The following is a 26,473-nucleotide window of genomic DNA, read 5'->3' as shown; positions in this document are numbered from 1 at the left end:
GCTTGTATATTACATTCCTTTTTGTTCTTGTATAAGCTTTGTCTACTTCTCTAATATATTCAGTAGTGCTTACCTTAGAACTTATTAAGAAAAAAGGAAAAAGAAAAAACACTTCATTTTCTTTATCCTGATGCCAGTTTTCATCTGTGGAAATATTTCAGCTGATTATATGATGCAGATGTTATAAAATAAGCAGCTGATGGAAGAGAGTTTCAGAATGATGGGATCATTTTCTCAAGAACTGGGTTAACATTAAAGCATTTTACTATCTTATTATCTAATCTTGTACATAAAGATTTATGTTCACCATCTTAGCATTTTAAAGATCTTTAATACTGTTACAATAAAATTGAGTACTGCAGCTAATTTTATACTCCATAATAAAAAAAATCTGTGCTGGTAAATCAGTCATTTTTAAACTCTTAATAAAAGTAAAAATAGCCAGATGTGGATAGTATTTTGTTGTAAGTACACTGATATATAATATAGTTGATTGCAGTATTTAAGTTGAATGTTGATTCTAACTTGAACTAATTTTTTTTGTATATTGTAGTTGCTAAATTAATTATTGGTTTTAGGCACTTACCAATAGTTCCATTAAAAAAAATTAGAAGATACTTGCTGATGTTGTAATAGGTCTTTATTTTTACATTGATAAGAAAAAATGCTTTATCATTCTAAGAAAAATAAATAGATAATTCTGTAAGTCCTTCTGGCAATTGTTTTAGAATGTCTAAGGTCTATTTTTTCACATAAGTATATTTATATAATGAAGCATTATACAAATATGCATGTTTTAACTTTGGTTAAATTAATATATTCAACAGCAAAAGTCTGTCTTAACTTTGGAAATAGTTTAAAGCTTACAGATGATAAAATATTTACAATATTCATTTATGGCTTCTAGTCCTCTTGTTGTACTTGCAGGATCCAGATTTTCAACACCCAGAACTGGGCCTAGATTTTCAAAGAAGCACAGTTTGTGTTCAGGCACCTAAATAACAACTAGATTTTCAAAATGGGAAGTGCCCATCCCTCAGCTCATGACACTCCGGGCATGATTTTCCAAAAGACGTCCACATCCAACAGTTTCTAGAAGAAAAAATTTATTTTGGTGCTTAAATGTGGCCTGATCTGTGTTTAAAAATCCAGAGTTGGTTTTGGTTGCTAAGCACTCGAAAAAAATAAAAAAGATAATAAAAAAATAAAATAAAAACAAAATAACTAATCCCTCACACTGCTATGGGAAGCATACATGCTTGCAAGCTGTTTAAATTGAGGTCCCCAGTCTGTAAGGTACTCATAATTCTGCTCCATATCTGACATGTTTGAGCCTAAAGAGCTGAGGGATCCAGCCAAAGAGCCAGTCCCCTCAAAAGCATATGTTTGAAGTGAGTCGTATGGAGGAGCACTAGGATCAGTATTAGCTTCTTCAAGCTTTTCTAAAATGAATTGCCTGAACACTGCACTGTCGGGTCCAACCTGCAGAGACTGTCTGTAGAGGCTGTGGATTTCTGTGGTGACGGTCTTTCGAGGTTTGTGCATCCTCATGACAGTACCGGTCCTCAGTGCTGAAATATCAAAAGCTTCTGTGTCCTCCTCTCCACCTCCTTCATCATCATACCTGACAATGTTCTCTCTGAATTCTTCCATTTTCTCCGAAAACAGAGACTTCTGCTGCTGCTGCCTTATGGCTACAATTGCCAAAATGAAAACTGGCAAGAAAACAAAAACACAAAGGAAAAAATAAACAGAACCAGAGACTCTGAACATGCTTGGAAACACCTAAAAACTGGTAATGTGTCTTAATATCGGTGCTATTGCAAAGTGAAGCTATCTTCACAGATTTATAGAGCTGTAATCTTTATGGATTTTATGGTTTTGAGATGAACATAGCGTGTGATGGTAAAATGGTTACAAAGGGAGTTATAAAATGGGTGAATGAAATGGAGCCATTCTTTGGGTAAATGAGAGTTTGAAGCAGTGAATAGAACACAGGTTACGCTTTTTGAAACTGCTTTGCTTTATCATCTAATATATCAATTCCACATTCAAAATTTAATTTCTTTATCTCTCTCTCTCTCTTTCTCTCCCTCCCCATATCTCCCTCTCAGATCAAAGCCTGAGGAAGGACAGATGAAAAATGAAAGAGAGTTAGTGAGATATCCTCCTCAACTGGTAGGAAATAGTGCAATTACACAGACTATTTAGGGTGTGGTTCAATTATTTCTATTACATTGGTTTGGATATTTGAAGACTCACCAAATTTTGGGAGGTGTTGTAGAAATGCTTAGTTACCACCAAGACCTGTGAATCAGAGCAGCTTGTTTCTCACATATTTGAACTCTTAGACTTATTTTCTTGTTTTTTCCCCTTTATTTAGAAGCATTATTCTTTTTTAATATTAGCTCATTTCACTCTGAGCTGAGTTATCCATTTCAAGTACTCTATTTACAGAAATTAATGACTTCACTTTTTAACTAAATTTAACTGCAGTTCTATTTAATAAATAAGTAGATTGTGAACTACAACTCTTTACTTGAGACATAATATGACAAAACTGCTACCATATTTTACCTCACTCATGGGAATGAGATACCTGAAGTATTTTATTTCTCTGTATTTATTATATATTGTACCATGTGAGTGGGAAATATTAACACCAAACTTGACAACACTGGAAAAATAAATTTCTACAATACTATGCTACATTTACAAAATAGAAGGAGTAGTTTCAGTTCTCCAAACCCTTTGCATGATGAACTCTTCTAATAATAAATATGATGATACTGGCTAAAAGAAAAAAAAAAAAAAAGAACCTTTGGATTTCAGACTATAAGTGACAAAGCATATTATGTAAAAAACATTTCTTATCTAATTTTAAATAACCAACAAAATACTTTACATGATTTAATGCATTTCAAATATGCATGTCTGTGAAGAGTGTGGTAGATTGGTTTCTTTCTGTTTGTAATTGATGCGTGTGTTTGTACTTCTGCTTTGACTTTTGTGGTATACATTGTTCCATAATGCACCAAGGGTTAATTCCATCTGCAGAAAGGATCTCTCTGCAAGTAATCCCGAAGCCCTTGATGAATATTTCCATTGATGACCTAAACAATGCAGCGATAGTGCCTGATCCTCACCCCTTTAAGTGCATAAAACAAAGTGACCAGGCCCAGATGTACCACTGCAATCAAAGAAAACCTTGAAATTCATACTAGGTGACCTGTAAACTCACACCGACTGCAAGGTGTAATACAGTGATGTTAGTCAGGAAAGCTGCTTTCCTGTGCCAATAATGAAGGTTGCCTGGGACAAGGGAAACTCCGATTCAGATAAGGTGACTCTGGAACTGCGAGTGAGTCTAGAAACCGCAAATCTCAATCATCTGCTCTGGTTTTCTCTGTTGGAAACCAGGAGATGGTAGTAGGGGAACTCGTATTTTCCTGGACTTTGATATGGAGTCAGGATATGGCTAAAGTCTGCTCAAGGGGACTGTCATCTAGACATAGTAATTGTGAGCTACTCTTGTTTTAATCCCTATTCTAGCTACTAAGTGTATTCTTAGAGAGAAATAAAAAACATTCTGATTTTTTGTAGGCCATTGTATTTCTGCAGTTCCTGCATGCCACATAATCCTGATAGCCCAAGGTCATGTAAAGATGCTGATTCACAGTTAATAGATAAAGGTGCTGCTTCTGGGCAACTCGAATGAGTTTGTGGGACTGAACCGTAGGGTTCTGTTCTGCGAGAAATTTCAATAAGTTCTCACCAAGAGATTCAGTCAGGAGGCCAAAGGTTCAACAACAAGAAATAATCAGAGCCAGCTTCTATTCCTTACAGTAAGGAAAATCAAGCCATAAGCTTACAGACAGAATGAGGAATATGGGTGATCTTTAATATGTTTAACTTTGTTTTTTGTTGGTACAAAGTCAAAATAATTCCATTAACTTTGTTGGACTTGTCTTTCTTTTTGCATTGCTACAATGACAGATCTAAATACAGCATCAGAATAGAGCTGCCAGCCTTCATTTTCAAGCCTCACAGCTTTCCTATGGTTAGTGATGATATGCTTAGTGTTGTATGCTGTTATTTATAGACTAGTAGAGGTCATACTGTATAATGAGGGTAGATAAAAGAATGTTCTTTACCTGAATATCCTACATGGAAAAAAGTAGGATCTACTTAAAACTGCTTTGTAATTCTTTCAGAGACAGAGAAGTTTAAAAAATATTACTAATTTTATTTGGTCTCATTAAGAAATACATTGGGAGAATAATTATTCATGAAAGTTTTCTTTCTTAAGGCAATGTAATTTCTGTTACTATTACTTCTTTCTTTCCTGACATTACATTGTGTAACTAGGTATTACAATGCAGTTTTCTTGTTTGTTTTGTTTCAACAAAATTCTAAAAGTAGGGAAAAATATAACTTATGCTAGGTCTGCAGTTTATAATAATGATTTGATATCATGCCATTTTAAATCAGTGAAATCCCGATTCTATCTGTTTTCTGAATTTGGAGTTGTTTGTTTGAAAAGTTTCATTTCCAGTAGAAAAAACTGTTTCCTCATCATGACTCATCAGTTGTTTTGTGATATTTTTGGATACAGCATTTTATGACATGTTTATTATATGGCATAATGTGGACATGCCGTATTATTACACAAAAAACAGGGAGTTTGAAGTCTTTCTTTGTTTCTTTACTGAGTCTGGCCTCCAGGCCAAAGACCACCATCAGTGACCAAGCTCTAAACTCAGTCACTTGCCTGGGAACACAGATCTAGTCTACTAACTACCTCACTCCTTTTTCATTTTTGGCCTCAGAAACTAGCATACCTTAACCTGCCTACCTCTGATAGGCACAGAGTTTGAGGATGGGCATTTAACCCTTGGAGCATGAATAGAAGTTCAGTATGCCAACTGTTATAATGTGTCTGTGTCATCACATAATTTGGTATCCAAGTGCTGCAGGAATAAAAGGTTCTATATCCCGTTGCTGAAAGATAACAAACCCATCATAGAAGGGTTTCCTGCTCACTCCATTGGTGAGAATTCTGTTTCCTGGCTGTTGTCACTCCACTAGGGCTTGTGGCAGCTGTAGCCCTGTGGAGGGCAGGAACAGCCAGCCTCGGATGGTGGGACTGGTTTTGTGGGTGGCCATTCACCAGGTATGCGCGACAGGGGCTTCTCTCTGCAGAGGTACAAGCATGCCTCACAAGCCACCATTCTTACGTATTTAGACAGCTCCCAAACCCACATCTCACATCCACGGCTTCCTAAATGTAATGGAGGCTAATTTGAAGTCTCCTGAGAGGAAGAAGGTGATGCCCAACACTTGAAGAAGTCTGAAGATGCTACATTATTAATTGAGAGAAACTCCCTGTTTATTTCTAGAGCTAATATTGCTTCCTGATAGTATCAGGGTCCTTTTTTTTTCCTTTTATTATTTTGTTCTGCATGTTATTATTTGCTCTACAGTTGATATAGCTAAGGCAGGATGAGTAGGGTTCTGCTCATACTAATCTAATTCTAATACAGCCTTTGGCTTTCCAAACCTTTATTACTACTACTGCTGGAGGAATAAGAAGGACCATAACTCTACAAAAGCCAACTCTTAGGGCCTTGGTTTTTTTTTGTTTTTTGTTTTTTGGTGTTTTTTTTGGCTTAAAACCAGAGAAAAGAAAACTTACAGTCAAGAAAATAGCAGAGAAATGAAACATTTGCCTTATTGTTATTTTTCTCAGTAGGACAGTACTTCCAGTCTTCCACTCTAGGGGACATCTTTGCCACATAATAAAGACTACTGCAAAAGGAAGCAAAGTTATTTCACTTACTAGTACTTACCTAGGAGAATTAGTACGCAAGCCAAAACAGCAACTAAAGCTTCTGTACGCAGACCCATGGAATACATGAAAGCTCCATATCGACAAAAGAAGATGTTAACTTCAATGTCACAGTCACAGACAGTGATAGTTAGAGTGTTTGTGCTTGTAAGTGGTGGGGTTCCATTATCCAGAATTAAGATTGGCAGGTAGAAAGAAAGCTGCTCTTGTCTGCTGAAGCCATATTTTGCTGTGAAAATTCCAGCAGTGTTATCTAGAAGATAAATTATATGCATGATATACATTTATCACTTTTTAACAATGGCAATAAAATCCAGTGATATCTGACTGTACTATTTTAAAACAATGGTACTGTGCAAAACTGCGTATTAAAAAAGGTAAGAGAGTTAAGCCACGTGCTGATAAGTGTTATTTTGGTGTCAATCCTGAATAATTGCATTTATTTTGACAGATATATTCAAGGTGCAATAGGAGCTCTTTTTTTATTGTTCAAAGATAAGAAAGAAAAATACTCATTCAGTATCTAATGCCTGCTCAGACTAGGTTCTTAAAATGGTTCCATGTAACCAGCTGCTACCAGTCCTGCAGTTCACAGATGAACTATAGACAGTTTACCAATCAAAAGGCTCTGGAAGTGTGTCTGATAGCACAGAGAGAAGGCAGGTGGCAAGGGAAAGGAGAGAAAGCAATAAAAGAGTGCCCTAAAATAGTCATTTGTTCATTCCTTGACTTAAAACTGGAGTTAGCTGAACTCATACTACTTAAACTAGGGAGGCTCTTGTCTTGCTTTGTATTTAACTATTAGTGTTCAGAAATTAGCTCTGTCTGAAGCCTAATAAGTAGTATAAGTGTACCTTCTGCCGCATATCCACTAATTCAAATTTGAAACTTGTCTTAGATTTATTTTTCCAACAAGCTAAATTATCCCTGCCTAAATCTGTGTATAATGAAAAGAAAAAAAAGAAACATATAGAAAGAAGAAAACATATATGAAAAAAGAAAAAAAATGGATAAAACATATAAATATGTACATGCTGGGATTTTTAATCATGGCAGGAGGAATTATTGCATGTATGTACATAGAAAAAACATTTCTACAATTATCTATCCAAACAGTCTATCAAAGTTAACTACCTCATATTTAAGTCCACCTGGGGTTCTTAGTCATAGTTCAGAGGCTAATTATGAGATAAAATGCTCCAGATATGTACACTAATTTTTGCTTTTGTCTAAGACTATCCCAGTCTACCCAGGTATTTCTGTTAATTGCAGCAGAAAGGGAAAGACTGATGGCTGACCCTACTATGTTTGAAAAGATTATTTCCCCACCGATAGCCATCGAAAGGAATCAGACCTACACTCTTCTGTGTAGCTCTGCTTGGAACTTGTGCAGGATGCCAAAGAGATGGGAAAGCTCACTGTATTGTACGCAATTTGACATTAATGTAGCAAGTTTTCTCCCGGCAGTGAGAGAGAGGTTAATGAAGCTGGGAAATGAAATACACACTAAAACATTGACTTTAACTCTGGCAATATTGAGAAAAGTAGTGTGCCATTTAACACAGTCTGAACTTTCCAAAACTTATTCCCATTGATTTATTCACCCAGTCAGAACATTCAAATAATTAACAAAGTCAATAAGAACAATGTGTACTTTAGCTGAGTCTGAAGAAGCTCTTCTTCATAGTCTCAGCAGACTGAATTTAAGTGGTCTTCTTTCCTGAAATTCCATCAGCTATTAAACTTAAGTTTTCACTTCAGGTTGGGTTTGGTTTTTGTCACTCTATAGCATTATTCTTAAGAATCTCAATTGATCCAGATCCGAATAGCATTAAAATACATATAGAAGACATTCATATGATGTCATCAGTAATCAGTATACATGATTTAAAATGTGTTAGGAAATAAGATTACATTCTTAGGTATTTGTTTTTAGAATTTTGGTTTTGCTGCAGTAAAAAAGTAACACACCTGCATTAAAAGCAATTTTCTGTTTCTGGCAATCTTGTTTCTTAGAAAGACCAGTGATTTTAATATGAAAGTTTATATTTCCACATGCTACATTAAGAAAACAATGATTAAGGAACCCCAGTCTGTTTTTGATCTCAATTTTTCTTTCTTTCTTTTGGAATAAAACTATTTTTCTCTGTTTAGGTTACTTGGTTAAAAGGGGGGGGGGGCATAAAACAAAAACCCAACCTCCTAAACTCTTTAGGATTACTGAATTATTGTTAGGAAATGAGCCTCATGATATGTTCATCTCTTATACCAACATTTCTACTTTCTTTTTTTTCCTTTTTTTAATAAAATTGGTGACGCTGGTACCATTAGAAGCATGACTCTCATTAGGAAGGTCTTAAAGAGCCTATATGAGTGACACTACCTTGATTATCTTTGACAATAAAATGTGAGTTGTTTGTGGCCTCCTCAGCCAAGGAGAAGAAAAAATGATGACCTTCTACTGAATCATCTTGATCCACTGCACTTATGTTCTGAATTAGCTGGAAACATAGATAAACAGAATTATTTAAGAATAAAAGTATTTACTTGTTTTTTAAAACAATAAAAAGGCATATTGTGCTATATTAAACTGTTGATGCTGGAGATGGGCTCTGTGAATATATGTGCATGTTATATGCACTCACAAATACACACATGCCATACCCAAACAAGTCTCACTGAGACTTGCTGATGTTCTAATATGTATTAAATCATTCTGCAAATATGCTGCTTTGATTTTTCATCTGTTTGAGAGAGGTAGGCATTAAAACTTTGAGAAAATATGAAAAATTTACCAGATCAAAAGACAAGGAGTAGGGGTAAATAAAGTTTCCCTTAAAAAAAAAAAAATATATATATATATATATATACAGTATTTTGTCTTTTCTTTTTTCCCAAGATGAAAGTATATCATTCTATATTTGAACAAATCCCTCTATATGAAACCCATTTCCTTCCAGCCCACAAGACACATTGACATCATTTGGCTTGTATACTGCAGTTGCAGTAAGTGAGATATGATTATAAGCTCATGTGCTGAATTGTTGATTCTGGATATTATAACAGGTTGATTATGGAATTCCTTGGAAGGGTTCCCCCCCCCCCCCCACAAGAAAACAAAAGAGCTTTCTCTTACAAATACATTAAACCAGATTGCCATATGCCAGATGAAAAGCAAAATTTACATTTTAGCATTAAAAAGAATATCGTTCATCTTTGTAAATAAACAAACACATTCTAGTTAATATAATTAGTAATGTTTCTGGTTACAAAGAGCTAATATTTGTCACTTTTATCAGTGAATATTCAGTGACTCAAGCATCACAGCATATAATAGCCAGAGAAGATCCTCACCAATCAGGAGGAGAGCAATCTGATGCAAGCCCATCAAAACTGAGAAATGATAACATCCATTTTAAACTCAGACTCTTTTTTGTCAGTCACCTCATGCTTTGTAGATATTTGTACCCAAGAGATTTCAAGTCTCAACTCCCCTCAGACAGGTGGCACCTGAATGCTACAAGGGCTATTTTAGAAGCAAAAATAGTTGTAAGTCAATGGAAGTAGACACCAGCCTTCAACCTGTGTCTTTGAAAACCCTTTCCCGATTAAACTATTTTTCAGTCAAAGATCTAAGATTTCAACACACATTCTTTTCCTTTTCAAACAAGTTGAGTTTGATGAAATCATCACAGCAGAGTGCAAAATGTGGTACATACCATAGAAGCATTGTGTTCTTTGCGCTTTGTCCTTTTTATACATGAAATTTATTTCAAATCTATATTTTGACCCCATAGACAAATGAGGACTTCTGAGATTTTTTTTTATTGCCACTAACGAGATGAGTGATTGCTCCGCGATGTACCTGGTAACAGTGTACAAAGAACGAAGCTTCTCGAGAAAGTTTTCCCTTTCTTCAGAGCAAAAAAATTACATAGCTAAGGTGATGTAAATAAGCAAGTATAGGCACAAGAGTCAAGAAATCAGAGTAGTGTAATAACCGATCCCTAATATTATTTTGAGAGTAAATCATTATTTTTTTTTTTTCATGGAATATAATTCCTAAGTATCAAGAGCAGTTAAATTTCAACAGCAATAGAGACTGAAACTCTATACATCCAGTCTAAAACAGGAACAGGTAGCACATTTTCCTAATATTATTTGGCTATATACCTCAATAAATTAAGCAGACTTTGCAGGTCTTTGCTGAGGATTTGCTAGTGACTTCATGTTTACTGATGAGAAAAAGCTTAGTATGGATGTGTTTGTCCCTACAATTCAGGGTTGATGAAGCTAGACTCAATATACAGGTTAATACAGCAATATTGTGCAGTAATACAGATGTCTTAGTCACATCTAATATACTCTTATTCTTAGCTTGGCTCTTAAATAGGGAAGAGCACCTCATGAATTCAGCTCTACCATACTAATGAGATATCTGAGTTGACTTATTCAGAGCTTGGTCATGTACCCCTGCTTAGCAGACTGTTTCTTCTACAGTCCTAGAATTTTCTTAAACTCAAAACCAAGTTTCTATTTGTTTATGATTTCAGTGGCATCTTTTTCTATTTGGACAGTAATGTGAATTTCAAGGAAATGGGTGGAAAAAGGGTTTGAGCAGACTGTTTCAAAATCTATTGCAAAAGTTGTTGCCCATTATTTGCAATTGTTATGAGCAATTTAGCATAAATCTTATGGTTACTGGGTTAATGAATCATACGATCATTTTTCACCAGTGTGTGTAACGATGTAGCTTACTAAGACCCTGATTCTGAGATAAGAATCATGGAAATTTCAAATTTCCTTATTTACTACAACTTACAAAAATGTGTTAACTATAGATGTGATTTTTATACTCCCATTTTTCATTCTGATTAATAGTTATTTAACCAGATATTCGCCATATGTTTGGAAATTATATTTTTAGGAATCTATCATTTTCCCCTATAAATTTTAGCTATATGTGAATCAAATCAATATAACTCTGAGGAGCACGTCTGGCCTGAAGAAAAATTCCATTGTTTGATCTGTCCTGTACTGTTCTACACAAACTTAAGGTTCCTTATGGCTTTCTAAGTAAACAAAGAAAGTAGTGTAAATGGCATGTTGCTTCTGCAAGATTATACCATATTGTGACATTGACTTGGCTGAAATTTAATTGTTGTAGAAGTTTTCACTTCAAATCTCATTAATCTAGAAGCTTAATAATCCAGTATCCCATTTGTAAAACTACATTTCTCTAAAACTGAGATTAATTTAGTGGATTCTTTTTGAAAATCTGATTGAAGTTTATGATGGCTTGGCTTCATTCATTGTTTCTGTCCAAAAATACTGTGAACCCTGCTGGGGACAGCTGTGTTCCTTTCAGCAAAGGTTAGTGAGACTTGTCATAATTTCACAAAAAACTGGTGGCCTAGGATAACTCACTTCTTGAATCCATCTGATTAGTGGACACTTTCCACCATAAACATCATCAGTGGTGAAGTCTAAGATGTTGGTAACAGCCTTGATATCTCAATGCTTAATTATTTTGTATAGAAGGGATTTTCCATTAACCTTCTGAATAGCTACTGGAGTATTGTTTGTCCTGCAAAGAGCAGGTCATGGAGTAGCTGACTTCCTGATATTCTTAATGAAAATTCATTGAAAATGTATTTCCTCAGTCCAAGTTGTCTCACTGAATTGGAATTATGGAAAGATCTAGAAGGAATGGTAAAACTTCTCTGTTAAAGTCCTTTCTCTCCCCCAAGTTCAGCTTAAGGCATAGACTGCCCATCTGAAAAAGAGTGCTCATTAATTTTGATGCTACAGTTCTCTGAGATTTGGAGTCCTTTGTATGTACTTCCATGCAAAACTGTAATATTAAAAAAAGCCTTGCCGTTCCCATGTTCCCATTAGATAGAAGGAAATAAGAACTGATTGGCTACCTCTCTCCTTATACTTCATAATTGTAGCAATATCTTAAGAAGATTCTTGTTTTCTGGTTTTTTTTTGTTTTTTTTTTTTCCACTCAACTTCCCTCAATGAAGTGTAGAGCTGTGCTGTGTTTTACAGGATGTAGGAGACCAAATCATACATCTGTTTTGGGAGTATATAACTGCTTTTGTTCAAACTGGCAGAGGTCTTGCAAGCAGCTGGATTTTTCTCATGCCATGAAGGAACACTTCCTTTGCTTAATAATGTTTGATGACCAGCAGTTTGACACATGTAAAAGGCAAAATATCTACTGTCATAATGAACACCTGCATTCTCCAAGCAGACCTTCTACCTGAAGACCACAGTCTCTTTTGGCTGCCCCTATCCCTTTATAGAGGAGCAGGTTGGCACAACATTGATCTGAGTAGGTCTCTGGACCTACTTCAAGATATTTCTGCTCAGCTATAAATAAAATGGTGAAGAACTCAGCAATGGAATCACTATTATCAAATTCATGCCATGATATTTAAGTAAGTCTCTTTGTTTTTATATGCTAGCAAACTGTCTTTACCTATTCCATTCCTGTATGATCTGATACTGTTCAATCATGATCCATATAAAAAAGAATAAGGAATTTACCATGGACAACTGAGTCCACATTCTCAAAATGTTACACTCTGTCCATCTGCAGGCAAAACTTCGAGTAAGGATCTGCTAGAATATATGACATTTCCAGGGCTTTACCCACCTTTTTATACTCTAAAGAGATGCCCTCCTTACTTTTCTTTCTTTCTTTTTTTTTTTTTTTTCATCACTGCTGCTTGGATGTTTTTAACAAAACAAGGTGCAATAACAAGTATTGTCTTTCTAACCCATCAATTTAACTTCTCCACTATCAAAAATATTTTTACACCATGACTGGAAAGGATCTGTTTTGGTGAACTGCTCATTTTTAAATTAGTCATATAACCCTAGAAACTGGTATTCTTAAAGTTTCACCCCCTTTTCTTCTAGGGCCATTTCATATTAGTACTCTTTACTTTTACAGTAACTGATGACTATTTTATTAAATGCTAAGTACTGAGTAAATAAATGAGTTTTTGTTCTTATCTGTAACTGTAAGTGTTTAATGCATAATCACTTCTTTGAATCTAATAAAAACTACTAAGTAAGCTGCAACATCAAAGTCAGTTCATACATGATCCTCAAATTACAGAAATTCAGAACTGCCAGAATAAATATATGTTAGAGAAGGCAGTGCTAATTCAAAATGTAGGTGTATTCAGTGCAGCTTGTCTTTAGCCAAAATATGTTTCTTGCATGATACAAAGAAAGACCAATATCTACAAGGGAATTGAAATTACCATACATACAACTGGATACATTCTGGATGCTCAGCTTGCTTACATGTGGCCTGCAAAGATGTTTGATGTAGCTTATTTCAAGCTCTCAAGCTGCAGCTTCAGGCTGAGTCAATTAATTAATGCCTTGGGAGTAAAGCTTACTGGATCAAATCCTTTCCTGCTGGGTTGTCTGTAGTGTTACTTTCTGGACAGATTTGGTCCATTTTGTTTCCTGACCAATTTTATAGATTATTGTCTGTAGAATTCAGTAGTTTGTTGAACAATATGTGTTGTTCTACACACACATAAAGGAAAGCTACAAAGAACTCACACTACATCATGGCCTTCTCTTACCATCATAGACAACACAGTTATAAGGGCAAAAAGATCCAATGTGAATCAAAATGGAATCCTGCATTTGGATGGCTTATAAACATAATTTGATTAGATCTGATATTAGCTATTGCTACAATAGAGTAGAATTCTATTTTACATAGCAATTTTCATGCTCAAGGTATTTTGAAAGTAATATATTTAATAGTTGCAGTGCAGTGAAAGTGGTTTTACAATGTGCAAAAGAACTATTTGTGGTTAGTGTACAGCTGGCATGGATTATAGGACTGTTCAGAAGAATAACAAAAAGTGGATAGTGTAAAATTCATTAAAAATGTCTGACAAACATGATGAATGGATTTAGAATGTTGCCAAAAATACCTTTTCCTTTACATCCATTTTTTTGTTAAACTCTTGTTTCAGATGATAGTCCCAAGAACCCAAATCTAATCCTTCTGTTTGAATGTCTTCCAGAGGCTAAACTAAAGTTGTCTGTACCTTGCGCAAAACCATAGTGCAGGGACATGAAGATCAACACTCATTCAATAAAACAGACAAAAATTTTTTGATAATATTTCATAGAATAAAAAACTTCAAAGCAAGCATTTTGTTCTTAAGCTATTGTTCACTGCCTCTGAGTTTGGATAATTAAGACAACCCTTCTTAATTAGTTTTATTCATGATTTTTCTTTATGATGGCCTAGTATACTTTAGGACTATGCACGAATAATTTATATATCACATGACTCTGTGTTGCTTTAATATAAACCTGGCTGACACCAAGCAAAAGCCCTCCAAGCTCAATAAGACAATCCATTTTTTCACAAAGTCTTTCCCCCTGCAGTGCTTTTCCTTCCTTCCCCCCAGACACTGTAAGCTGAGGAGTACAAATGCATTTTGGAGTATCCCACCACCACAGCTCAGACACAACTCAGCAGAGATAAGGAAAGGAAATGAATTCCAGAGGTGCAGAATGTCTCGGGGAATATCCCTCAGCATGTCTTTTTCCAGTTAAATTGGAAGAGATAGCTACTTTAGATATACTATTTTATTTTACTTTCTATACAAGCTCTGATTGTAACTCATAACATGAAAGCAGTTTCCTGAACTGTTTTGAATTGATTGTAGAAATATGGCCAAATTAAGATATTTAATTGCCTGATTGTGCCCTTCAGTTGCTTAAACTAATTCTTCTGAAATGCAAATTATATTATTCAGTGGACAACCACTTTTAAACCTCTTAGCTTCTAGCTGATGAAAATAAATAAACATTTTATGTAAGTAAAAAGTAAAAAGATGAATAACAACTGTGAAGGAGTGTTAAAAACATCAACTATCAATTCTGGTTTAAATCTTAAGCATTAAATAAAATATAATCTCTGACTGATAATTATGCACTTCAGTTACAGCTTCCTTTTGTTCTTCCTAAGAACATTTGTTAATGGGAAGTTTATTTAGCATTGCTCTCTTTGAATGGCCTCCAAAGGCTTAGCTAATGTTGCCTATAACTCTCACAAAATTATAGCAAAAAAAAAATCTTATTTAGAGTAAGTGTTTTTGCCCATCCTTTTCCTCCCTCATTCAGGTGTTATAATTTTATGCAGGAATAATCCTTTATTCTACTCCCAAAGAGTTGTTTTTTATCATCATTATTATTACTATTGCTATTATTACTACTACTACTAGTTTTCCTTCTCCTCTTTACAGTGACTTACCAGTAGATCTTAAAATACTTCAAGAATAGCTTCATTTGTTTTCATAAAGTAGCCACTACTGGAGTAACAGATATTATCTAACACTAAACAGCTATGCAGTGATACCAGTCTTAGAAAATCAACTATCAGGCTTTTTACATAGTAAGCAATTGCAAAACATGACCATTTTATAAGCATCTATATTTAATTTTGTGGTATTCTGTTCTTTAACTTGAATCATTAACACAGCAAGCCTGATGATTTAGGAAATCTGTTTCTGTGTACTTTAATTTTTTTGTTGATGCAATTAGTTTATTGCTATGAAACAGAAGTTTCATAAAACAACGATCTATGGACTCCATCATTTGCTGAGATGGATGGTGTCAGTAAGACAGGAGACAATGACGTGTCCTTTGCTTTGATGACTGTTCTTTGACCTGACAATGAGTTAGCTGAAGGCTAGAGAACTGGCTTGCTCCAAATACCTCTAAACCAGGATAGCATTTTCAGAGTGGAAGATTCCCAAATGTAGAACAAGTGAACCAGGTGCTGGTAGAGGAACATATAAACAGATGCTGAAAGCTATAAAGGAATTACTTAGGCAACAGGGAAAGCTTTATTTAACTGCTCACTAATCAAGGTCAAAGTAAACCAAGCCATTGTAAAGAGAGAGGCCCTGGGATTCAGAAGTCAAAACAAAGCAAAACCATTCGAACAGGAGTGTCATGGTTATCGCAAAGGTCTCTTTTGTATGTCCAAAGAATGCTTTAGAGTAGTGGAAGAAAGTAGATTTTCTATGTCTACAGCTTTCTATTGTTCATGTTGTACCTTTTTTGTTTTACTATTAAAAAATGTGTTTTTCTTTTTGGTTTTCTTTTACAATGTTCTTTTAGAATCCTGAGCAGAGTCTGGCTGTATGCTTGTGGCCACTTTGGGGCTTAGACAGCAAAACTGGATCACTTACAAAAACGTATAGCTGAGGAGGAAAGCAGGTAAAGGAAAATGAAGTTTCAGCAGTGTACCTGGGGGATTAGGACAGCAATCTGATGTGACTGCATTCACTGTGGAAACGATAGTGAACTTGTAAGCAGGAAATGAGGAGAACCTCAAAGGAAGGATACTTCCTTGACACAGCAGTTTCGTAAGTAGCCATCTAGGGAAGGTATTGCAAAGGCCATGACTTAAGATCTTTAGCCTTCCACTGAATTAGACAGGGTTTGAATGTAGTTTACAATGAACAATTTATAACCAAAGTATTCTGAAAAAAAAAAACCATTCTTCTAGACTATGCTATCTTGTTGCTGAAATTTCCATGCCTATTTTTTTCGCTTCTGTGGCGTTACCATAATTCATATCTGTCTTTTATGTTGTTTGGTTCTTTTTAGAAGTTTCATTCTGTACTTCTCTATCATCAGTTTTGGCAGACAAACAATGAAATGTACTGGTTTTGTTTTAGAGAGGGGAAAAAATGCACGCCCATTTTCTCAAACCTAAATTTCAAACTACACATCTATCTAGCAATAGAACTACATCTATCTAGCAATAGAACTAATTTTGGAAATAGACAAAATACAGCCTGTGCTTGCAATATAGAAATAATCAATGTTAAAAGGAAATCACGACACCTCCGATCATTTGTCTAGTTTATTTCAATGAGAAAAATGGTGATTAACTCCTTTGCACTTACCTGGCCAGAAAATGCATTTTCACATACAAATGTTTCATAGTATTTAGGGAATTCTGGTGCATGGTCATTAACATTGAGAACTTGGATGTACACATTTGCTTCTGAAATCTTTTCTGGATTTCCTAATGGTTAAAAAAAAGAAAGAAATCTAAAGTTGTAAGTAATCTACTACCTATTTTAAAGAAATGTACAAATTAGAAATCTTTACTTAATTCTTACACCAAAGAAAATAGTCACTGAGACCTACAGATACATTTTATATTATATCTTTTTAAATATACCTGTTCAAATATATCCTATAATATGATTTCTTAGTATGTTTCTGATTGGGTTTTTGCTCCAATCTCATAATCTAAATTTCCAGCATCAATCAGACAGTGTTTTCTTGATTTCTAGGGTCGTATTTACAAAAAGTTTTTTTTTTTTTAAACCCATCAAGTTAAATTACAATAGCATGTATAGAAATATATAAGCATATTTTATACAAAATACTGCATTTGTTCAGTCATTCATTTACCAGGTTGGAAACTGATTTAATGTAAAAGTCTGATCTGGATAAATTTAATAAGGTTTTGTTCATGCGGAACATCTCTAGCTCATGGATAGCACAATGATTAGTCAGAATCCTTTAGGAAATTCTGTTACTCTTCCACATCTCCTTTATTATTTTGAAATATTGAAGTTTTTAGAACAATTTTTTCCCAAATATACATATTTTCAAAACACTTCTGCCACTGCTAGCCATGGAATAATTGCAGTGTATACTCATGCTTAATCCTAGTTGTCAGAAGACTGAGACTGCTCTAAAGAATACAGTTTGAATGTGGAACAACAGAGTTGTTTTATTCACTGGTCTACAAACACTTATTTGTAAAGAATTTGTAAAGAAATCTGATTTTACCCAGACTTGACTAAAGTATTACTACTGACACACTTTATAGACTGAGCTTATAGCTTTGTTTCAAGTATTATTTCCTCAATAGATTTAATTCTTAGGCATTATGTGTTCATGAAAGCTGTACTGCTTCAGTCACTTGAGTATACTCTACTGCTGTGGCTTTAGATATAAAAGCAGTGTCCATATAGCTTATTCCTATTTGAAAAGGAAAATAAACTGTGGCACTATAAGGCACTTTTATTCCTGTATTTACTGCATTTACACAAGGTTTACAGCTATAACTATCTCAGACAAAGAGAATCCAGATCTAACATGATACAAAACTTGCATGTAGATTAGGCCTAAAGAAAAAAATATTGCTTATGTAATAAAAATGTTCATCAATATGTCACCTGAAACCAATAGAAGGAACATTTTAGGGTACTGAATATCTCTTGGAAGCCTTGCCTATCAGTAAGGGTTTGACCTACTCACTAGGGTTTGACCCGCTCAGATGGCGTAGCTCTGCTTTCCCTACACTTTAGCATACTACTCTAGTACCTAAGACGTTTCACTGCAATGTTAATGTTGACGTTAAAATGATTTTTTTTTGTTGGATAAGGTCTGTTTACTTCCGTGAATAAAATCATCTTAGGGCATTCCAGGAATACTAAGTAAGTTTATTTCAATCTGCTCTCAACCTACTAAATAAGTTTATTTCAACTTGTGAATGACATGCTTGGTCATTCACAAGAATATTCATATAGTTAAAATATGCTGCATGATGTGTATTAGTATCGCTGCCTCTGACCAGTTCTTAGGTTCTTAAGGCTGTTTCTTAAGTTAGTCAAACAGACCTTTAAGAGAAGAAACAAAACATTCTCGTTTTTGCCTTCCCCCTAACAATTGGGGTTTGGTTCATTCTTATTTTGCTTTTTTTATGTATAATTGACTAGTTGCTTGGATCAAACATTTGTTTTCTTGGATCTTATGGAATCTGTGCTGATTGCTTTGAGTCTTTTGCCCAAGGAAATAGCAGCAAAAGCAACTACCACGGAGATAAAGGGCTAGATATGCAGCAGTTTCACACTGACATTCCCCCTGTGAAATCATCAGAGCTGTTCTAATTTCCAGAAGCTTATGATCTGTCTGTGTCTTCCTAAAAATATTTCATTTGGGAGATGACATTTCTCTTGTTGAAGCCCAACATACATAAGATAGGCAATGATACGGTGCTTGGTTTATTGTTTAAATAAATGTAAAAATTAGCATGTATCCTTTTTAAAAATACTACTGAGAAACTTAGGACTGACTTGTTTAGAACTGGCTCCTGACTGGCTTGTTCAATAAGCTTCATGGAAAATGTATTGGTTTTAATGCCTGCCCTCAAATGCCTGCAGGAACAGTCAGACAGTACCTTCCAGCCTAGAGCTGCCATTCACACATTTATTTTCTTTCACCAAATTGACCTTCCTTTTAATTTATTTTTGGTAATGATCTTCATTCTGTTTCCTTACGTATTTGAGTTCTTTTTTTTTTCAGCAGTGTGTACTTAAGTAACAGGGAAGAAATTTCTCACATTGCCATTGGAAGATAACAGTATGGCAGTTTTAAATCTTTCTGAAATATTCAGAGTTTTGTTCTGGGAGGGAGCAACACATTACCAAGAAATCCCTGCAATACTGTCCAGAGATTTAACTAAGGCATTGAGTGAAGCAGATGACTCTGCCAGTCCCTCATATAACTGGGAAAGAAAGTAGGCAACACTTGCTTTGCCTCACGCAGGAAAACAGCTCTCAGAATCTAAATACAGCTATCATACTCAGGCCCTACATTAAGCTAAAGATTTTTCAAAGAGCAGAGAATTTTTTTGTCATAATCTCCATGACAGAAATCAGAACATGAAACACAAGGTCTAAGAAAGCAGTTTGTCTTCCGCAATAGGCTGTATCAGCGTAGAGAATAAGTCGATGTTTTAATTACTAGAGACAAAACTGTGTAACTCACTCAGGAGCCGAAGGGAGTTGTGTGAAAAAAGCAGACTATCTCTAGAGACAAAATAGAACTCAGTATTTGCAGAGGATGAAGGAAAGTTAGGGATTGTCACCAACCAGTAGAAAGAAACATGGAATAATAATGATAATAATTAAAAAAAGAAAAAGTTCAGTTTATGATTTGTCTTTCTTTACTTCCCAAAGGAAAGGGAGGCAGAATTTAGTGGTAAAATTAGAAAACATAGGAGTAATGTAAAACTTTAGAAGTCTGTCAACAAAAACATATTTCACCAAAGTGAGATAACAATTAGACATTAAATTAATGACATAAACCATGACTGATATCTCCAGAAAGTCATGAATACTGTAATCATGTATTACCTCTGAAACCCACTATGAAAAGTTTTCTGTGCGAAACCCTATGGGCAGATGATTCTATTGACTCTTGTGGGTAACTCTGCTTAAGACTAATAGCGCACTGTTCCACTGGACATATGAGAATCAAAGGAAGCTTAAGTCAGTTGTTTCCATTGCATTTTTTTTTGGTCATTTATAGCTCAATTGAGAGAAAGCTGAGGCAAGCATTCCTCTTCTAGATTAATAAATTGCCATTCCATTATCTTTGGTTAATCACTGTCAAGTAAAGCAGATGGCTTAAGGGTTTCTTGCTTCAACGTGTTGTTAGAGTGCTGCTATTTTGGCTTGAATCTTGTACTAGGTGGAAGCTGGTTAACACCAAGTAAAAACCAAGCATATAAGAAACTTGATTTCTCTTGAGCAAGAACTCTCCTAGGCATAAAGTAGAACAAGACTGAACAGACAGCAGGCTCTTAACGCTTGAATCATACGTCCAGTGGATTAGATCTATTTTGGGGTACTTTTGAGACCTGCTATTGAGGTATGATCCAATCTGATCCCTATTATAACAATGGATGCAAAAGGCTTAGGCCCTGTACAAATGCTAGGACATCAGTAAGCCCGTAGAGAAGTTGCTATTGTAATGCAGTTTCAAGATTTGTGTCACCTACATGGAATATCTACTGTGGATGAAGTCTAGTGGTGTTTTGATTTGGCTTCAGTGTATCCAAAATATCATCCACAAAATGTCTTATATACACATTAGGATTATATTTCAAGGAATAAAATGCTACTAGTTGATGATATAAATGATTTCAGGTATGCCCAGACCAAGGTATGCCCGACCTAACTTCGATGCTTTGAATATAATTTTATAGACAGTGACCTTACCATTGTTGAAGAATAAAGAATGAGAATATGAAAAGAAAAAGGGCTCAATCTCTCTACAGTAACTGTCATTACTGTGAAAGATCTGCTTCCTTTTACTGCAGGAGACACTTATTCATTTGTAACATTCGGTCCTTTCCTTTTTTATTGTTTAGCTAAACAGAAAAGTCCAGACCGAAGTCATCCTGCTGTGTTTCCATAGAGCTATTCAAGGCAGGACAAAAATATGCCAGAGATCTATTTTACCATCACCTGCCAGCTGTCCAGCAACATGAGAAGTAAGATACATTTATGTTTGAAAACTCACAGAGAGGCTGAAAGGAAGATAACACTATCAATTCCCAAACACAAAATGGAGACTCCAGTGAATATTGCTAATGGCTATCCTATATTAAACTTCTAGCCATACTATTCTGATCTATATAGAGAGAATACTTCCCTTTAGCACAGTGCAATTGAGGAATATATGTTTAAAATGGTCTTAACAATAAATAGCATTAAACTGAAATTCAGGATGAAACTAACATGCTAAAAATATTTGGCAAAATTTGTTTGATCTAGTGATTGGCCTCCACTTTCACTTTTTTTTTTCATCATTCCTAAGAATGGATGGGATTAGTTTTTTACATAGTATCCTAATAATCTTGCTAAACTGCATTATAAATCAGTAGCTGTTAATTTTCTAGAGTGTTGTCCCAGAGTCAGGGCAACCAGATAACCAAAAGCACAAACAGAGGTAATTTGCATTTGACTTTCAAACAAAACTGACAGGTGAAATCTATATAAAGGATGCTTCACAGATTTAATTGTCACTGAAGAGAAGTCTAGCTGATTTAGGCCTTGCATTCACAATTAATTTGAGCCACAGGTTTCTGACTGGAGTTAAATTAGACCCTGGCTAATTTCACACGAGTCAAAAATCTAGTGTGAAATTAACCAGGGTCTAATTTAGCATAAGATCTTGCACTGCAGGAGCAATTCATTTGCCTCAGTGTAACTTGAAAGCATTACAATCTTGATTCTATTACAATTTCCCTTTTTTTATAAGGTCATCTTTTATGAAAAAGCACAGGATGTTGGAGCTCGAATACATTCTGCTTCTATTTAACTAATCATTTTAATAATGCTCCTTAATGTAACAAGCAACAGTAATATAATGAGAAAGAAGCATGTATTCTCCATTTAAAGAAGGCATATTCAGATGATAATTACAGCAGCAAGATATAGAACACAGTGTTCTTTAAGTTTCTTACTCACTTGTTTCTGTGGCTGTAACAGTTATGTTGTGCCAAGCAGCTATCTCTCGGTCCAGAGGTTTAGTCGTAATGATTGTTCCATTGTGTTCATTGATGCTGAACAACCTCTTTAAATACATGCCATGGACAATAGAATACCTGCACCAAAAAAGTAGAGAGATTCCCTAATACCAAAATGTTCCGTCAGAAAAAGGGACATATAAAGCTATTGTCAGCTGAGAAAACAGACCTGTGCATATATACATATAAATGTGCGCTGCAACAACTCAGAAATCATGAAAAATGTACACTTATAAACATTTAAAATTCACTGCTGCTGAGATCAAAGCTCTTCTTTTTATAAAACTAAATATGCCTCAGATCTATATTAATGTGAACTGAATCTGAAATGCATTATCCATTCTTATTTCTAAGTCAGGCTCACAGCAGGTGAATGACTTCGTTGAAAAGAAACAGCAAAAGTGCCACTTGTGAAATAAGTAACACTAACAGCTAAGCTGAGGTATAATGGTAAATCCATTTTGTCATTGCTGACATGCTCTGATGCTGAGGGAATGGGCATTAGAAAGAAAGACAGACAACTATCTATAATGAGGTGTCGCCAAGCCAGGGTACACAATCCTAACGTAAGAGATGACTGCAAATGAGTCCAGGGTGCCAGAGTCTTAACTTAAAAGGCTGTGGATGCTATGTCCATATGTGGACATGCACATGCATACATACATACACGCATACATACATACCCCATTCGATTTGTTAAAGTATAACCCCTTGTCACAGGCCAGCGATGGACTGAAAAAAGACACTAAAGATATTGATTCAAATGGAAAGGGTATGTACAATTATTTTTCATGATATATAAAAAAGAATATATGTCACAGTTCCTCACAGAATCTATTTAATGGAAATAAAATCTGTTTAAATAGTTGAAAGATTCTTACTGTTCCTATTTGGAATTCCCACATTTAATTATTCCCTCTTTTATTCTATCTTTCATTTTGCTTGATAATATCCTTCCATCTCATTTTGGCACTCAGGACTAGCTCAGATTATGTGCCAGCAGTTGGATGGCTCCCTTACTTATTATTTATAGCTACCTTTTAGTCTGTTTGGAAAATCAGCAAGATGGTAAATTAAAGAATCATGGTAACATAGATTGTTCTTTTTATTTGAACCAAAGGATTGCCATTTAAAAACCTCTATTTTAGGGATTTACACCTCAATCTTATATTTTCAAATCAAATATTTTCTATTTATGTGAATATTCATTATCTTCACTGAAAGCTTGTTTAGGGTTTTCTGTCATTGTTTTTCTTGATTGTTTTTGTTTTTATCTCTTTTTTGACAGATAATTTTCAGAAAATCTGTGTTAGATATTTTTAAAGTATTTTTCATTATTGATATAGTGTGGTTTTCTTGCATATTTTTTTTTCTTTTATTTTTTTGCAAACTGGGGCCCAAAATGCAGCACAGATGTTTTTTTCATGTTATAAGTAAATGCTCTCATTATCGATAGTAATAGTTTAGTAATTGGATGCCTCTGTGTGGTACTTTTCCCAATAAACTCATCTTTGCATTAAAAGTGCCTACCTTTATTTTAAAGAAACTCAGTGGAGCAATATACACTTAAGAGTAATTGGACTATACAGACATACTCACTTCATAACAAACTCCATCAAAATGTTTCAGATTCATAGATATGTACTGTATTTACATGTTTTGTAGGAGATACTGAAACATCTGAATAAACAACAAACCAAATCCAAGTATTTTGAAAAAAAGTATAGTTGTATTTTTATTCTTATCTAATATAACCTATGACTGGCTTACTAAATAACAGTAAATTGGTATAAAAACAAAGTAAATGGTGTTGCATTGACTATACTTCTGAAGCATGAATTACAGATAACGATATGATTTTTTTGCTATTAGGAATCTGTTAAATTAATCCACTGCACCATAAGTTATTTTGCATCTCACGTTTTTCCCTGTTTCTCAGGTTGTCTAAATTGCACAGTACATGGTGACATCAAGTAACTCAACAAGCTATTTAAATTATAAATCCCATGTTAAAGATTAATTACTTTCCTTAAGATACAGCAAAATCAGTTTATAAAATTAAAAGCCTGTGGGATCTTTATATATATATATATATATAAATATCTCTGTGGGGCAGCTGTGGTAGCTGAAGGGAACTGGTGAATTTTGGTCTTGCTGAGCAGGGTAGATTCCCATCAAGATGTTCTGTTTCCCTCTTCCAGCAATGACTCCATCTCTACTTTTCTCAAGAAGTATTTGGGAACAGATTGGAAAACCTCGAGGCACTTGTAGTTTTGGCTATGGTACCCTAGTTCCGCTGTTCTGCTACAATCTCTCCCAGTCCACTATTTTAAACACTGTCCCATCTCAGTGATTGTAAAGATGCACAAACAAAGCTCATTAATTCAGTTTTTTGCTAGGGGTCAGGATTTAACCTAGGGTAACCTAGATTATCACAATGAAAGCACACTTAATTGTAATCATGAACCAAAGAAAGGAACCCTTGAAATTTATGTCACATAACTATTCCTTGGTGCCTTTGGACATCCCAATTATATCTATGTATGAGACCTATTCATGTTCTAAGTTAGATACCTGACTGGGCTGTCATCATTGTCTGGATCTCTAGCAGTTACAACCCCTACCAATGAGCCACTCTCAGCCCCTTCAGCAATCTCCATCACATAGTTCTCCAAGGTGAAAACTGGAGGTTCATCAGCATCTTTCACATTGATTTTGACAATGGTTGTGTCTTCAAATGGTCCTTCTTCCAGAAAACGTTCATCAATATACCTGTTGACAACTCTTGCTTGAACACTGTATCTTCTCTGGCTCTCATAATCCACCCTCTGTTAAGAAACAAAGTGGAGTTCGGAATATTTATTTTTTCACATTTCAAATTTCACATTTCATTGGACTGAAATTAATAATAGACCAATGCCTGGTGCAAGATTAAAGACAAAATAGTGCTATCTTCTTTTTGAATGTTTTATAGGAAGTTTATTCCAAGATTTCTTTTTTAACCTTAAAAACACTCTAACAATTAATTTGTGGCATACTTTAGTTGGCTTTCACTTATAAAGATTGATTTCCTTGGCATGGAGGCTTGCTTTATTGTTAAACAACACTGTGATAGAAGTCTTCCCATAAATTGTCAGCCCAAAGCAAAACAACCTCCTCTCTCGGTACTCCTATTTCCATTGTAGGCAGAACTTTAATGAACGTTATTCTTGACTTTTGTATAAACAATGGAAATCAGTTAATCTGCAGGAGTTAAATTGACCCAGAATACTTCCTCTTCCTTTATGATACCAAGATAAATCATTCAGTAAACAAAAGCCTCTTAAATATCAATTCATAAATCTAGTATATTTTGAGTGGTTTTAGTACATTTTAAAAGCTATATCATGATAACATTTCCACTCAATCCACTGTCTATCTCCGTATCTTAACATGTTTTGGCTTCAGTTAAGATGCTTCATCTGCCAGTACTGCATTTAACCAGTAACAGGAAAAAGGTAAAAAAACGAACAAAAGGAAAACCGTATTTCTTTCTTTCCCCCAATATTCCCATCAAATCACGAAGCCTGTAGAAAGAAAAAAAATAGTAAAATCCAAAGGAATAGGCACTTTTTAAGTCTCTTGCTAGTTTGAGGAGGTTCTTTCCAGTATTTAGAGATATTCAAGTAGGTTTCTGAGATCTCACCTTTTTTAATAAAATAATTCCTTCTTGAGTCTCATTATCAGTAATGATGTCAAAAAAATCTGTGCTATCTCCTTCAATGAAATAGTTCATGGCTGCATTCTCCCCTGTGTCGCTGTCTTCTGCCATGACTCTGCCTACGGTAGTGCCCACAGGAGCTTCTTCAGAGACGCTCATATAGTAGAGCCCTAAAGAAACATATACTGACACAATTCAGTGATCTGCCTAGTTAATAGCCGTTATAGCTATGATGGCATGAGGCTGTCAGAAAGTTGGGGAAAGGCACCAGCTTTTATTAGACACACTGATGGACTTTGGGGGCGGGGGGAGACAACCTTTCCACCCATGAGCCCTTCTCTCCCAGCCCCTCTTTAGGAGTAAAGGGCTGAAGTGAATAAACTACAGCTCTACGAACAACCAGTGGAGGGCAGCACTTCCTAACTGCATTTTATTAGCTCGTACTGCCAGCCGCACTGGCAGCTCTCACATCAGCTGGAAAAATCCCTGGAGCAAGATTTCCAATTCCAATTCCAATCCC

General features: G+C 35.1%; 1 protein-coding gene across 5 annotated transcripts in view; it reads right to left on the bottom strand.

Moving 5' to 3' along the window:
• Positions 1-622: 622 nt before the first annotated feature.
• Positions 623-26,473, bottom strand: part of LOC112990816 (cadherin-19) — a 114,486-nt gene continuing 88,635 nt past the window's right edge. For 3 of the 5 annotated variants that reach the window (XM_026112809.2, XM_026112810.2, XM_026112811.2), the window contains 7 exons: positions 25,939-26,123; positions 24,828-25,081; positions 22,195-22,331; positions 16,822-16,943; positions 8,232-8,349; positions 5,850-6,101; positions 623-1,715 (listed from right to left, as the gene is read on the bottom strand). In XM_026112809.2, coding sequence (XP_025968594.2) covers positions 1,225-1,715; positions 5,850-6,101; positions 8,232-8,349; positions 16,822-16,943; positions 22,195-22,331; positions 24,828-25,081; positions 25,939-26,123 — 1,559 coding nt within the window. In that variant the 3' untranslated portion in view covers positions 623-1,224. Of the gene's footprint in view, positions 1,716-2,262; positions 2,308-5,849; positions 6,102-8,231; positions 8,350-16,821; positions 16,944-22,194; positions 22,332-24,827; positions 25,082-25,938; positions 26,124-26,473 lie in introns of all 5 variants that reach the window. The other 2 variants (XM_064507156.1, XM_064507157.1) reach the window with 2 other exon arrangements.

This window comes from Dromaius novaehollandiae, chromosome 2, assembly GCF_036370855.1.
Source record: "Dromaius novaehollandiae isolate bDroNov1 chromosome 2, bDroNov1.hap1, whole genome shotgun sequence".
Taxonomy (NCBI): domain Eukaryota; kingdom Metazoa; phylum Chordata; class Aves; order Casuariiformes; family Dromaiidae; genus Dromaius; species Dromaius novaehollandiae.
The sequence above is the reverse complement of the archived record's forward strand: the minus strand, read 5'-3'. Positions and strand labels throughout refer to the sequence as shown.